The sequence below is a fragment of the Pipistrellus kuhlii genome, unplaced genomic scaffold, assembly GCF_014108245.1.
Source record: "Pipistrellus kuhlii isolate mPipKuh1 unplaced genomic scaffold, mPipKuh1.p scaffold_m20_p_13, whole genome shotgun sequence".
Classification (NCBI taxonomy): Eukaryota; Metazoa; Chordata; class Mammalia; order Chiroptera; family Vespertilionidae; genus Pipistrellus; species Pipistrellus kuhlii.
In genome coordinates, this window is record NW_023425438.1 from 38,582,776 (window position 1) to 38,598,968 (window position 16,193).

The 16,193-nt window shown below is 46.4% G+C and overlaps 1 protein-coding gene across 1 annotated transcript in view; it reads left to right on the forward strand.

Moving 5' to 3' along the window:
* The window catches only part of DGUOK (deoxyguanosine kinase), a 32,812-nt gene extending 17,314 nt beyond the window's left edge, over positions 1 to 15,498 (forward strand). Inside the window, exons 3-7 of the mRNA XM_036435737.2 lie at positions 834 to 1,021; positions 5,316 to 5,463; positions 11,873 to 11,988; positions 14,474 to 14,573; positions 15,241 to 15,498. Coding sequence (XP_036291630.1) covers positions 834 to 1,021; positions 5,316 to 5,463; positions 11,873 to 11,988; positions 14,474 to 14,573; positions 15,241 to 15,267 — 579 coding nt within the window. The 3' untranslated portion in view covers positions 15,268 to 15,498. The remainder of the gene's footprint in view (positions 1 to 833; positions 1,022 to 5,315; positions 5,464 to 11,872; positions 11,989 to 14,473; positions 14,574 to 15,240) is intronic.
* Positions 15,499 to 16,193: the final 695 nt, after the last annotated feature.

A 16,193-nucleotide genomic window follows, 5' to 3' on the forward strand; every position in this document is an offset into this window, starting at 1 on the left:
CCACAAAATCCATGGCCTGGCCAGTGAGTCTATTTTGAAGAAGTCGCATTAGAAGAAGTTTAAGTTTAAAAAATTTGGCTCTCAAAAGAAATTTCAGTCGTTGTACTGTTAATATTTGGCTCTGTGGACTAATGAGTTTGCCGAACACTGACATAGGTCTTCAGTTAATGGTGACGGAGTGAATTCAGATCTAGAATGCTTTGTGCAAAACTCACTTTTGCCCTGAGTTATGCTGGAGCTCAGGAAAAAATCCAGGGCTCTTGAGTGTCCCACACATGCCACCTGCATGTACTGAGTAAGTGGGCCCTTCATAAAGTCTGTGTGTGTGTGTGGGGGGGGGGGAGACAGAGACAGAGACAGAGACGGGGGAGGGGGTATTCTGTTTGGTTGGTGGTATTTTCAAGTCAAGTCATCACTTGCTTTTCTCTGGGTTGAAATTTTATAAAGAAATAGTCAAAAAGGGAGGCAACAAAGTGTTACAATAGAAAACATTGTTTCCAAGTTGAGTTTTAGATGGTTGTTGACTATTAATTCCCCCTCAAACAGACTCCACAAACCCATCAATCAGTAAGTACTGCTCTAATTCTCTGTGTTCCTTCCTCTGCTCTTCTCAGGACATGTCATCTCCCTCTATCGGATTCTTGTCTAATAAAGTAGGAAAATCTCTTCTTTAATTATGTAGCATTGACTAAAGGAAACCTTTGTAATTGCTTCTCACATTGATTATTAAACCTGCTGGGGTGCTGGGAGAAGGTAAAAAACATGCCTTCTAGGAAATTCTCTCTCTCTCTCTCTCTCTCTTTTTTTTTTTTTTTTTTTCAATTTCTCTCCAGGCCTTCAGTACTCCAAATTCTACAAACTTGCTGGATTTGATGTACCGGGAGCCAGCAAGATGGTCCTACACATTCCAGACGTTTTCTTTTATGAGCCGCCTAAAAATACAGCTGGAGCCCTTCCCCGAGAAAGTCTTACGGGCCAAGAAAGGGGTCCAGATCTTTGAGAGGTCTGTGTACAGCGACAGGTAAGACCCTGACACCGCCCCGGTCAGGAGCCCCATGCTCAGTGCCACATGTTTCTGTTCTTGCTCAGACTCTGCACCACTCTGGCCATTGAACATCGAACTTTCAAAAACCGTTGTCTTTTTAAAGACAACACTTGATAGATTTGTTCAGACTTACAGTTCCACGGGGCTGTCATATATATATTAAGAGAGGAAATGGTATTTTTCATAAACTCCATGCACTAAATTTCCCACATTGCCGCTGATAATTTTCCCTATTCTTTTTTGGCGGCTCAGAGGCCAGCTGGTAGATACCCAATAAAAACATTGCATGTTAAAAGGCACCGGCCAGACAATTAAGAAGCAGTGTGGGAAACAAAAAAAGGAAGCAGTGTGTGCTCTAGGAAACCAAGCGAATCAGTGGTTGGTCATTACGTTGAAGAAGAAAGCAAGCGGAATTAAAAATGTGTGTTTCTAAAATGATGGGAGAGATATATGTATCCTTTTTTTATTCTTCAAGGAAGCATATCTAAAAAGAAATAGCACAACTGTGAAATTGACGTCTGTTTTGGATTTACCCTTCTTTGACCCCTTGTTATGTGACAGGCCTTACAGTGCTGGCTGAGTCTATAATGGACCTATACTGCCCATGTCACATCACGGGAAGGGCATGGCCCTGACCACCTGAGGGAGTGAGGTGTGGAGTCACTTTAATGACGGCCAGTAGCTAATGTGGGAACTCAGCTCATGTGTCCCAGAGGAGGCAGTCCGTCCAGGCTCCAGAGTTCCCGGCTGTGCCATGAGACCAGGCTGCGACTTAAGCCATTTGGAGACAAGCGAGGGTGCCTTGATCTAGATACTGCTGTTTTACTTTGTTTTGTTTGGACCTGAGGCTCTGAATGGCCTGTGTTGATGTGCATTGGCGGTTTAAACTTGATAGTATCATGGTCTATCTTAAGCCCTTTGAGTTATCAGAATGGGAAATGCTGCAGTGGCATTGGCCAGTCACTTTTTTTTTTTTTAATATATTTTATTGATTTTTTACAGAGAGGAAGAGAGAGGGATAGAGAGTTAGAAACATCGGTGAGAGAGAATCATTGATCAGCTGCCTCTTGCACAACCCCCACTGGGGATGTGCCCGCTACCAAGGTGCAAGCCCTTGACCAGAATCGAACCTGGGACCTTTCAGTCCGCAGGCCGACGCTCTATCCACTGAGCCAAACCGATTTCGGCTCCAGTCACTTCCGAAGACACTGTCGGTGACCCTTTCATTCCAAGTAAGACAAACTAGTTCTACTTTCCAAAGCTCCGTAAAGCCTCCTGGAGGGAAAAATAAGAGCCTGTTTGCAAATAGGATGTGATTTGTTTTAATGTTGCCTAAAATCACACAAGACACGTAAAACAAATCCTGTGCACTACGCATTCCCTCTCTATACTGCAAGGGAGAGTCTACTTTTTATAAAAGCTAAATTTGTGAATTACTAATGGTTAGGTCCTAGATTTTGTGTTTTTTTGTTTGTTTGTTTTTTTGTTTGTTTTTTACCTGTTGGGTATACTGCTCTCTATTTTCCTCTCCCCTCTCTCAAGCCATGCCTCCTGGACTAGGAGGATGAGTTGCATAGAACCACCTAGGTTACTTGGAAATGTACTCACCATCATTTTTAGCCCTTTAGTGAGGTAGGCATATGAGAGACACCTCAGAAATAGAAATACTCTGTTTAAAATAGATCCAGAAACATAGAAGCATGGAACAGACTGGAATCTCAGAGGGAAGGCAGGAGGGGTGGGTGGGTAGGAAGAGATCAACCAAAAAACTTGTGTGCATAACCCATGGCCATAGACAATAGGGTGATGGAGGCCTGGGGACAGGCAACAAATGGTTGATGGGAGAAAAAGAAGGACATGTGTAATACTTTCAACAATAAAGATTTTTTAAAAATAAGTAAACATCCTAAAAAAGATAAAGAAATATTTTGTTTAGGAGCTACAAGATCTTACGGTTTACTAGGAAGAGATGAGAATTGATTGCACTATAGGCAGTTACCACATCCTACATGTTCTCTTCAGAAGGAGCATTTTTGAGACAAAAAAGATAACTAATTACACATTGTAGTCCTAATGGTAATTCAGAGCCTTTTCACTCTTAGACATTCATTCATGTGTGCGTCCCCTCCGCACAGACTGCCGCCTTGGGGCTGCCTTAGGAAGCAACACAACCCCTCCCTGCCTTCACAGCGACCTTAGTCTGACACATGTGATGGCATGTTCTGTGTGTTTCAGAGGAGGAACTCGGGTTGTTCGGGAGAGTGGCTGACGGGGAGGAAGAAATCGAAATCTTTTCTGTTGGAGTTATGGGAAACAGCGGCATGTGGTCTCAGAGCAGGTTCTGACGTGGATTCTTGGCCGCCTCTGCACGGGGACGGCAGCGGTGCTCTCCGCTTAGCACCGAGCACCGGGCCCTTCTCCCCCATCAGCACTGGCTTTGGGAATACAAAGCCGTGTGCATCCTCAGGAACGGGGAGGGCCCTTTTACAGGGCTTATTAACCGACAATCAGTTCTTCTCCACAGATCTTAATTTCCGTGTTACCTGTGAGGAAGCTGAAAAGCTTTTTCAGAAATTGAGTTACAGAAGTCACCTCTTTTTACCTTTAGTTCGGCTCTATCTAAAATTCCAGCTTGGAAGAGTTGACTTCTCCAATTGGTTTCTTCATAGACTAGCAAAGAAGTAGTTACAATGATGGTTAAGATGCCTTGAATACTAGGTGTGAGTTAGGGTCTACTGTTCTCTCTTTTTTAAAATATGATTTTAGAAATCATATTTGGTTTCAGAGAGGAAGAGAGAAGGAGCGAGGGATAGAAACATGAGTGATGAGCCGAAACCGGTTTGGCTCAGTGGATAGAGCGTTGGCCTGCTGACTGAAGGATCCCAGGTTCGATTCCAGTCAAGGGCATGTACCTTGGTTGCGGGCACATCCCCAGTGTGGGGTGTGCAGGAGGCAGCTGATCGATGTTTCTCTCTCATCGATGTTTCTAACTCTCTATCCCTCTCCCTTCCTCTCTGTAAAAAAATCAATAAAATACATTTTTTTAAAAAGAAAGAAAAACATGAGTGATAAGAGAGAATCATTCATCAGTTGCCCCCTGCATACCCCCTACTAGGGATCAAGCCCACAACCTGATCATGTACGCTGACCAGAAATCAAACTGTGACTTCCTGGTTCATGGGTCGACTCTCAACCACTGAGCCACACCAGCCAGGCCTCGATAGTTCTCTCTTTACACAAAGGAAGACACGGGCTGAGAGAGTTGAATGATGTGTCCACAGTGACACAGCTAGTGAGTTTCTGGAGCTAGGATCAGACTCGGGAATGAGATTCTGCAGCCCATTCTCTTAATCACAACACACAGCCATGCAGTGTATGCTTCCCCGAGCCATTCATACACAAGAATTCTTGAATTTCATTTTCTCAGAAGTGGCCAGTTGCTGAGCGTTGCCTTAGAAACTGCAGTTCATTGTTTGGTATGTAAATTGTGTTTTGTATCAAGATGCCTGAGATTTGAAAGCAGAATTGACCCTTCTGAAGCCATGGTTTCTGGTTAGCTCTGATTTCCTATTTACCAGATGCTCCTTTAATAAGTAAGCCAGGGGCACAGCTAGTTGATTTTTAGCTTTAGCTTTCTTATATCTAAGAGGCTCAGCAGCAGATAAAGCAAAGAAAGAGCTCGTGTACTTTGGAGGAAAGTCTGCTTCCTTGGTGATCCTGCCGTTAGTAGGAAATGCATCTCCTGCTCCGTAGGTGATGCCGCCTCTGGAGATCTAGCCCCTTCTCCACTTCTCAGCCAAACAGCAGGCTGGCTCAGCAGCCTGGAGACGCAGAAGCCCTCAGTCTTTACGTGACTTGTGGTGGGTGCTTTATGCTAGGTTGGCTTTTGTTTGGGGGCTGCTACAGTAATAATAAGGAAACCTCAAACGTTTGAGTATACATGCACCATTTGCCGTATGTTCTGACTGGTTTCCGGCAGGAAAAGTGGTTAGCGACCAGTGATAGCTACACTCTTCCAGGGCCCTTCCGTGGATTCGTCTGGAGAGCTCTGATTTGGGCCTCTAATGTCTAAGTGCTATTTTCCATCTTAGTGTTGAGCAGGAGGGGGATATATGTTAAAAATTCAGATTTCTTCAAAATTGAAGAGGGTTAAGTGGTTTGAACAGATGTGGAGCAAGTTGGTTATTGATTTTTCTGCTTCTTTCTCTCTTTTGCCCATTCCATTTCCCATTCTTCTCCCCTCCGCCACCCCACTTACATTCCCAACCAGGTATATCTTTGCAAAGAATCTGTTTGAAAATGGCTCCCTCAGTGACGTGGAGTGGCACATCTACCAGGACTGGCATTCTTTTCTCCTGCAGGAGTTTGCCAGCCGGCTCCAGTTACACGGCTTCATCTACCTTCAGGCTGCCCCCCAGGTAATGCAGAACCAAAGCCTTTGACTGGAAGGCCGTATGAAACTTAAGAGGCGATGTCCCCTAAGCCCCTGATTTATTCCCGGTTGGAGAAATCAGGCTGTGGGGATTACCTGGAGCAGAGAGAGCGGCAGGTTAACCCCCTCCCATTCTAACGCCCAGCGCCCCATTTCCCACAGGCTCTCCGCAGCCGAGGGCTGAAGCAACACACTGTAGAAAGGGCCGCTGATGTAGTAACAACGTAGAGCAAGTGGGGCGTTATCTTTATCGCCTGGGTTCACAGGTTGGACCCTCCGACCAGGTAACCTGTAGCCAATTGCCTCCCTTTGTGTAGGTGTTGGTGGTTTTCTGAATGGGATGTGGGGAGAGAGAGGACAGTTTCCTCACCCTATCCTGGTACTGCCCTGATCGATAGCCCCGTCTTGAGCCTTGAGGATACTGCCGGTAAGGCAGGATGGACTACAGAAGCTGCTTTCCATGGTTCTCTGACGTGGGCCATGGAGCCAGCCTAGCGCAGAACAGGGTAACGTCAGAGAGGGAGCACCAAAGTCTCTGGAGAGAGCAGTGGTCCTTGGCCTCTGCTGACTGGCAGTGACCTTGGGCAGCCCCCGGACACCTTCCCCTGGAGGTTCTTGTCTCTTAAATCCAGTGGCCCAGACCAGGAATCTCTAAGGGCTTTTCTGGAGTGGGATTCTGAATCAGACAGGAGGTTTGCTTTTAAAAAATATATTTGTATTGATTTCAGAGAGGCAGGGAGAGAAAGAGCGGAAGAAACACCTATGATGAGAGCGTTCTCGAGGCAGGAGGTATTTTTGAGATGTGTTGCTCTCAGCCTTGGAGGCATTTTTGTAATGTATGGTCAGGTTCCAGTCAGCCCACACAGTCTTAGGAGGGAAAGCTGTCTTCAGGCTGGAAGTCTTTCTTAGAGACAGGACTGAACGGATGGACAGGAGGAGGCCTGAGAGCAGGCTGAGTAAGGTCCGAATACAGGTGGGAGAGCCCCATCGTACAGGCTCGCTGGAGCCAGAGAGGAGAGGACCGGGAAGAAGGAAAAGACCCACCTCGCAGAGAGGCAGCCAGAAAAGAGGCAAGGAGTGTGATGGGACCAGATCCTGGGCCATTGTGTCAGGAGTTTCTGGAGATTGTGAGGCAGAAACTAGATCATGGAAGGAAATAAAGAGATTCCACAGAAATAATAGGGCCTACGGTTTAAAGTGAAACTGCACTAAAGATTCAGTGAGGCCACAGCGATAGAACCTTCAGTGAGAAGAAGCAAGCTGAAATTGCACTCATTGTTGACTGGCTGGGTCCCATCTGTGTGACTCTTCTCATACCTCATTGCCTGCGAGTATTAATAGAAGAGGTGTGTTTGGAAGTGATTATGCTTGGGTGGCGGACAGGGGGATTGGTGTCAGTGATTAGAGGAAGAGAAGACCCCTGCCAAAGAGGATGGCTTCAAATAGCCGAGAACGGGTTCTCAGTGGGAGGAAAGTCCTGGTCCCACGAGGGCTCATGGCCAGGGCCGAGGAGGAGTGAGAGGCTGTGCACCTGGGACTGAGTGAGGATGGTGGTTGGAGTTTGAAGGGGTGACGGGTTTCTAGTAGGAGTCATAAGATGGCTGGCTGCAAGAGGCAGTGGGCTCTGGGGCTGAGCATGAGCAGGACTGAGTGCTGACCTCACCTTTTCCAAGAGAAACAACTTCCACACAATCAGCTCAGTGCCATGAAGACAGTATCGGTGACAAGGAAGCGGGTGGACTCACGCCCGAGTGGACCAGGGCGCTTGGCTAGCTGCAGAGGCTTTGTTTCTGGGGAGCTGAGGTTGGCCTGGGACCCAGCAAAGAAAGAAAGGCTTGCTTCCTTCTTGTGCCCCCAGATGACTTTGTGGGACAGGGCAGTGATATGGACAGTGGTGGTGACCACTGTTAGGGTGGTGGCATGGCTGATACACCTTTTTGGAGAGGCTAATGGAGATATTTCAGCTGGGGAAGAATGAGGAGAGTTGAAAGATTATTGCAACCTAGTGGTAGGAAAAAAAATAGTTCAGTTTGTTTAGAGACTGGCTGGGGATTTTGGTGCTAATTTGAGGGCATTGGAGTCAGAGACCCAGGAATTCTGATAGCTTTTCCCTGAACCACCCTGACCTCTCCTGTGAGATTAAGAAGTAACTATATTCTGACTGGCCGCGGTAAGTGTGTGTTTGTGTTTTTGTGTGAGCGCTCTGGAGGGACTGCCCCTCCATCGGGGCTCTTACCTGGGTGTTTGCCGGCTGCTGCGTCAGCCACAGTTTGAGCCCAGATTCAAATCTGTAATAAATTCTTGCTGGCTTAATCAAAAAAAAAAAAAAAAAAAAAAAAGAAGTAACTATATCCAAGAGAAGAGAGGAACAGAGGTTAAAACTATATCCAAAGAGCTGCACAGTGATCAGTGTTCCGGTGCCGAGCCCTGTAAATAGGAGCTCAGAGCATGGGAGATGGATCTAAGAAGGGCCTTTCACTCTTTCCCACCTTCTCCCCTAAATGCCAAAAAGCAAGCCAACAATAAAATAAACCCCCCACACATTAGAAGAGAAGTGGCTGGGCCTCAGTGTCCCACCCAACCCCACGGACTCAGGAAGAGAGAGTGCGGCCGGCCAGTGTGCCTCAAAGAGCCGGCCCGGCCTGACACTTTACATGGAGACGGCGTGGAGAGACTGGGAACGGGACACCTGCGTTTGGAAGCACAGTGGGCTGGGCACTGGCAGTCACCATCAGTGTCTGCCTCTGCCTCCAGGCAGTGTAAGCAGCAGCTTCTCCTGAGGGGGGTGGGTGAGGAGACATGGGGCAGATGGGCAGAAGGATCCCCCCCCCCCCAAGCTCATTTGAATACACACTATCTTCCCCATTTACGTTCAGGTGTGTCCTCCCCATGGGACTGAGGTGGAGAATGACCAGATCGAAGCACTGTTTGTGCGAGATTTTTTTAAAAGAATTTTTGTAACCGTGTCAATAAAGCAAGAATTATGCCAAATGCTCAAAATAGTTTACCTATATTCTTTAGGAAAGAGTTTGCTCTGTTAAGCAAATGGATAGTCAAAAGGGAAATGTTAGCCTTTAATAGGAGAGACCTTAGCATCAGTGTTTGCCTGCCAGCGATGAATGAGTAAATACAGCTTTTATGAAAATTGATCTGTCCTTGTGTATAATTGAAAACATAAAGTCACATTTTTTAAAAATACGCATTTCCATGAATTCTGATAACATTTTTCTCTCAGAGAGGAAACTTGGGGAGCTTTGCTATGTTCAGAGATCCTGAAGCTCACCTTGCTGGCGGGCATTTACGTGGTTAGCCTCTAAGGAGGCAGTTTGGCAGTGTGTACTAGCAAGTACACATGCCTTTTGATTTGTTAATTATGCTCCTTGCAACTTACTCCATGAATAGACTCCCACATGGGCAAAAGGTCTCATGTTCAAGGCAGCATTGTTTGTAAAAGCAAGTTAATGGAAACAAAGTGAACAATATATAGTAGGATACATTTTACATATAGATAGATAGATATAGATATATGTGTGTGTGTATATATATATATACTTATTTAAAGATATATGTATATGTGTGTATGTATATATGGGGGTAAGAATACATATGTGTACAATATTTCTGAAAGTATGAAAAAAGTCTAACATTGGTTGTCAGTGCGCTGGAGAACTGTGTGGCTGGAGTGGGGAGAAAAGCTGTGTGATTGGGGAGGAGGGCAATAAGGGGAAATGTCTTGAAGCTGGTGGCTGTAGGTGGGGATGAAAGGGCAGAAAGATAAAAGGAAAAGAGGCAGGCTCAGAGTGAAGGAAAGTAGAAATGATAAAAGTAGGAGGAAAAGGTAAATGGATAGAGGGAGACTACGTCAGATATAAAACATTAAGTGAACATATGCAGCAGTTAGTTATTGACCTCCTACTCTGCCGGGCCCAGGGCTCAGCCCTGAACAGGATGGACTCTGGCCTGCCTCCTGGGCCTCCCCTCCCCACCCCGTCACTGTGCCATTGGAGCGCCTTGTGCAGACAGACCTCCCTGTCACCCACACAGCCAAAATGCCGCTGTGTCTGCGGGGCGCACAGCAGCCGGCTCAGCAGTGCGCAGTGAGCTGGTGCTGGAGATAAAGGGGGGGGCCTGCTCCTTCCAGGAAACACCTGTCGGACGTTGGAGCCCAACTGCTCTCCCTTATCTGACTGCTGCACCTCCACCTAGCCTCACAGTTGGGCACTTGAGTCCCTGTTTTGCATATTGTTTTCCTTATTATATAACTACCTTATAGAATTCCTGCTACAGGACTTCATCTGAGTTTGGGACAATTACTGATCAGGGAAGAGGGGGGGAGCCTAAGTTCTACAAGTATTAACATGTTAGATCTGTCTCTGTTAATCAATTTGAAAAGTTGGACATAAGATTGTGAATTAGATCTGTGTATGTGACTTTGTCTCCTTAGAGCAAGCATGTCAAACTCACAGGCTCACACAGGCCAAATAAACAAGGCTTAAGCTTATGTGGGCTGCAAAAGAACAAAAGCTTCAATTTTCATAGAAACGTAGGTTTATTTTGATAGAGGCATGCTGAATACAAAGGGCTGAAATAAATGAGTAATCGTGAACATAAAATAATAAAAATTAATATTTTTTTCTTGAACATTAACTTACCAGACTCTGAATAACTGCACAAATTAATAAGTATAACTCAACCTATTTTTCTTATTCTATGAAAGCAAAATATTTCCTGGTGCACACACTATACTAGTCAATACAAGACTAATGATGAGGCAGTCGGCTGCTAAAATATTTGCTGCTGGTATTAGTGGAGAGAAATGGTGTGCCTGCGCGTAAGGCAAATGAATGCAACATGATTATAGTGATCAATCATTAGTGAACGTTGTAGTTCGTTATTAATAATCATGTGTAAAAGGATATTGTAAAAATTAAGATACAAAATTTTTATTAAAATGTTTCTTGCATACCATTATATTGGCTGGGCCACAGAAAGTATTAGTTTGGGCCACAAACTTGACATGCTTGCCTTAGAGGAATAATAGGACAAAAGGGAGACAGCAAAGACTACTTCTTTGGGAATATTGTGCTCTGTGTCTGGGGATAGAGTTTTCATTTGGGGATAGGTTTTTTTAAGTGTTTGGAAGAGGGCAGTCCTGAATCCGTGGGTTAATCCACCTGTCCTTCCAGGACAGATGACACTGAATGATGAAATGTTTACCAGGCAGAGAGGAAGGAAGGCAGTTTAGGCAAAGCAGACATTTGGAGCAGAAGCATGGAGGTATGAAAGAGCGAGGTCTGCCTGCAGGCAGGAGTGCAGCTCTGGCTGAAGCCGTGAGTCCAGGAGAGGAGCTGAGGAGGTTGAGAGTGGAGACATAGGAGAGGTGCCCAGACTCCAGGAATGGCCTTGTGACAGGTAAAGAAGGTGACATTCTCTGAGCCATTGTGCTTCAAACTTCATTCCCATGTGAGAGCAGAATGGAAATAGCACACTCTGGAAGGAGGGAGGGAAGGAGAGTTAGTCCCAAACCCTTACCCCGCCCCCCGTGTGTGTGTGTGTGTGTGTGTGTGTGTGTGTGTGTGTGTGTGTGTTTTGTTTTTGTTTGTGTTTTTTGCTTTTTGCTTTTTATCTGACCTATGCAGGTTTTGCATTCTGCTGCAGTGAGTGTTTGCTATTTATAAGAGGTGTTTCTGATTACTTATTCTTTCATAAATATGATGCTACTCACACCTACTTGAACCAGGGTTAGTGGCTGTAGGTAGGCAGTGAGGAGCCTGTGAAGAGTTTTAGGCAAGGAGGGGAAGCCATTATTTTGGAGGCCTGTAGAAGAGAGGACTGAGCGACACACTAGGAGGAAAGAACAGCTTTGACTAGGAGTGTGGCATGCTTACCCGGGTGACTCCTCACAGCAACTTGTGGGAGAGTGGCGGTGAGGAGATGGAAGCCCACAAAGATTGCACTGCCAGTGCAGATGGAGGCAGGGACGTTATCCTGGACTTTCTGACATTAAGGCTGGGCCCTTCCCATGCACTTCACCGTCTCTAGGAGGCAGAGAGCCAGCAGGCTCTTGTAGTTCAGGTAAGAGGTGATGAAGACCCGACTAGGGTAGAGGAGAGAAAAGCAAGGAGAGAATGAACTAAAGAGAGATTAAAGAGCATGCAGTGACTTCCTGGATGTGGTTGGGAGGAGGAAAAAGAAAGGGGATTCTAGATTCATGGGTGGGTAATGTTTGCCCTTAACCTGTGATTGAATGAGAAAACAAGACCTCAGGAGGGAGGTCTTGGCTTGTAGTGCCTGTGATAGAAAGCTTGAGTGGGTCCGAGAGTCCCCCAAGACTGCATTGTAACAGCCAAGAAGACAAATGAGCTCAGCGGGGCCCGGGGATCATTGTCTTTCAGGTTTGTTTGAAGAGACTGCACCGGAGGGCCAGGGAAGAAGAGAGAGGAATTGAGCTGGAATATCTTGAGCAGCTTCATGGTCAACACGAGGCCTGGCTTGTTCACAAGACCACCAAGTAAGTGGAGGAGAGAGCAACAGACAGAGCCTGCCTCTCCACTGCCAGCCCTTCAGATACAAGTTCAACAGGCAGCCGCATGGGCAGGTTCAGGACATCCGGGAAGTGGCTGGAAATGTCTAGCATTCTCCAACTCAGAAATTTAATATTGGGTGTAATCTGTCTATTCCAAGAGACTTTATTAGGTCCTGTTTCCCCAGCTTTCTATTTTTTTAAAGTTCCACTGGGTTGAACATGGTGATTGGTGGTGATGATGTAGCTGGCTCAGGTGAAGGGCTAAAAAATTGTAGGGAAATGAAGTTGACATTCCTAGTTTTGGCCTTTCCTCCTTTCAAGTGTGGTATGCTGTCCACTTAAAATGTTTGGGGCTCTCAAGAATAAAAAGAAATGTCAGTCTTTGTCTTTCCAGCTAATTTTATTGAATTTTTTAATGACTAAATGATATTTCTTTTCTTTTTATCCTCACCCAATGGCATGTTTATTGATTTTAGAGAGTGAGTAAGGGAGGGAAACAGTAATGTGAGAGAGAAACATTGATTGGTTGCCTCCCTGTACACTCTGACCAGAGACCGAACCCACAACCTAGGCATGTGCCCTGACCAAGAATTGAATTGAACTGACAACCTTTTGGTATACAAGATGATGCTCCAAACAACTGAGCCACCTTGCAAGGGCTAAATTTTATATGTATGTGTGTGTGTCTGTGTTTTTATCAACTTTTTTAGAGAAAAAGGAAGGGAGACGAAGGGACAGAGGGAGGAGGTGGGGATGGAAGAAAGGAGGGAGAGAGAGAGAAAGCCATCAGTGTGTGAGAGAAACATCAGTCAACTGCTTCCTTAATGTCCACTACTGGGGATCAAGCCCACAATTCAGGCATGTGCCCTGACTGGGAATCGTACCAGAGACCTTTTGCTGCATGGGACAATGCTCAACCAACTGAGCCACACTGGCCAGGGCTAAATTATGTTTCCTTGGGTGACAGAATTTTTTTTGCATCCTGGTAACAATTTAAAACATATTAATTGGTTTATTCATTTATTTATTTTACTTTTTATTGAATTTATTGGGTTGGCATTAGTTAATATATTTATACTAGAGACCCAGTGCATGGGTGGAGTCCGGCTGGCACATCCCGGCCAGGCCTAGCCCGCCCCATCAGGCTGATCAGGGTTGGGCTGGCTGGGGGGAGGGGCGCGGTGATTGGCTGGCGGGCCCTGCCCCCAATTGGGGAGGGGAGGCCGATTGGGGGCGGGTCTGGCTGTGGGGAGGGGCTGTGGGTGGTGGGCAGGTCAGCCCTCCTCAGATTGGGGTTGGGGGGCTGATCAGGGGCCAACGGCCTGGGGGAGGAGCCATGAGTGGTTGGCTGGCCAGCCCTGTCCCTGATTGGAGGGGGGGGATGATTGGGGGCTGACTGGGGGAAGGAGCTGTGGGCTGATTGGGGTGACAAGGGTCGACTGTGGGAAGGGGCCGTGGGAGGTAGGCAGAACTCCCCCCCTCCACCAATCTGGCCAGTTCGCTGGCCTCAGTGGGCATCATAGCAACCGGATGTTGCAATTGTTACACCGTTCTGTGTTTTATATATATAGATAGGTTTCAGGTGTACAATTCTACAATACATTATCTGTATATCATATTGTGTGTTCACCACCCCAAGTCAAGGCTCCTTCCATCATCATTTATCCTGCCTGTATCCTCTTCTACCTTCCCTAACCCCTCTTTCCCTCTGGTAATCACCATACTGTTGTCTGTGTCTGAGGTTTTTATTTATTTGTTTGTTTGTTTTGCTTAATCATTTCACATATTTCACCCAGCCCCATATAAATTGTTTTTTAAATATATATTTATTGTTGATAGTACTACAGATATCTGCCATCCCCCCCTTAACTCCCTCTTTCCACCTCTATCCAGCCCTCTCCCTCCTCCACCCTGGGCTTCACCACCCTATTGCCTGTGTCCATGGATTATGCATATCTATATATATAAAAGCCTATGCGACCGTTATGATTGGTCCACTGCTCGACTGGTTGACCAGTCCTTATGACATGCACTGACCATTGGGGGGCAGACTCTCAACACAGGAGCTGCCCCCTGGTGGTCATTGTTCTCCGACAGCCAACCTCCTGTGTTTCCCCCTCTCCCCCCTTCTCCGGGCCCTAGTCGGCCCCAGTCGGCCCCAGTAGGCCCCAGTCACCCCGATGAGGACTGGGCAAGATGGCCCTGATCTCTGTCCAGGCCGAAGGTCCCCACCTGTGCACAAATTCATGCACCAGGCCCATAAGGTCTTTGGGTTATCTCTTCTTGTCCCCCCAACCCCACATTGAGGTATGTTCCATACCTCCACGTGAATTGTTTTAAAACTGCTCTTTACATGCCACTTCATTGAGGAGCCATGTGACTTTAGATAAGTCCCCTGAATTATTAAGAGGATCTGAAGCTTGGCTCAGCTTCCTTTTTTCTGTTCCCTAAATGCTCATGCTCCATACAGGCTCCACTCAGAGACTCTGCTGAACATCCCAGTGCTGGTGTTGGATGTCAATGATGATTTTTCTGAAGATGCAACCAAAGAAGAAGAATTAATGAAAAAGGTGGGAACTGCTTTCTAATGGTTTTCCTTTAGTATGTTTCTAATGTTTTTTTTTGTTTGTTTTTTTAGTATGTTTATTGATTTTTAGAGGGAGGAAGGGAAAGGGATAGATAGATAGAAACATCAATGAGAGAGAAACATCGTCAGTTGACTGCCTCATGCGTGCCCCTACTGGGGATCAAGCCTGCAACCAGGGCATGTGCTCTGACTGGGAATGGAACCAGTGACCTTTGGTGAATGGGTCGACGCTCAACCACTGAGCCACACCAGCCGGGTCCCTTTATTGCACTTTTTCTATTTGCTTCAGACCTTGATATAATGGGTCTTGTGCTTTATGCCTCAACCTGCATTGCACATTCCAAAGTTTGTGGAGCCTTGTACAAGTTACAAATATAATCCTGATTTTCTAAAATATTTTGGGCTAATTGTTAAATAATTGACTTGCAATACATGCTTCCCAACTAACTTCCTCCTCTCGGGTATTGAAGACTTCTCAATTCTGTTCCCGGCTCTGTCACTTGATATCGTGTGGCTTTGGGCAGGTCACATTTCCTCTCTTCCCTTCTTCAGAAAAACTCATGGGCTTAGCCACCTCTGCATTGTGGATGGACTATTGTATCAGTCTGCTGAAATGTGAAACTGAACTTTGGGTTTCCTCTTTCCCACAGATAAACACCTTTGTAAATACTTTGTAACCAGTGCTAGGATGTTGTGGCTGTGAAGTGGGCTTCTCGGACTTTCTGAAGCTAGAAAAACACGGAGTCAACGACCTCTCCACCCCCACCCCCACCCCTATCCCCACCCCCATCGCCTTGTGCTCCAGTGCTCTGACATTCTACTGTGGTTTCTGTTACCTAAGACTTTTGCCATGGTCTTCTTTTGTATCTCAAAGTCTTCTAAAATAAAGTTTATTTAAGTTTTGTTTATGCTGCTAATCCCGTTGTCATTTATTTCAGCATGTGTCTGTTGGTGCCTGCTCTGAACTCCCCTCCAAACTAGCCATTTTGGAGAAAAGTCTTAGCTTTTTTCTTGAATCCTTCACCAACCAGACATTCCAGGGCAGGAATTGCTCCCAGGACCCTAACCAGGCCCTGCCATGGGCACGAAGAAGGGCAGTAAGTGGCTCAGGAGCGGTGGGTGCTCAGGTGTGAGGCCCCGGAGCCAGGAAGTGGAGCCCGAACTCAGGAAGCCCCTTCTCTCTTCCCATCCAGCACCTGGTGTGGAGAATGGGGTGGAGGTTCAGACCTTGGTCCTGGAGTTGAAGAATGTGACGAAAGAAAGAGAGGGATGCGGGGAGAGAACAAATAGGAGCCCACAAGCTCAGCGTCTAATACTGAGGGTTTGGGCATCCTGTCATCGTGGCCTGCTCACACACCTTACCCAGTGTACTGCAGGTGACCTTAACGGAGGGATCTGTCTATGCTGGAAAGAAAAAAAATGTTTTATGTTGCACTCTGAGCTTCAAGGACAAGTTATTGTTAAGAGAGAAAAGTACGTGGCTTGATAACATCAAAATCCTCCATTGCAAGAAGCCTGCAGGTCCGTGAGTCACCGAGACAGAGTTCCTGCCCCGAGCCCTGGACAGCCGTGCAGGCGCACACGCAGAGACGAGTGCGTCCGG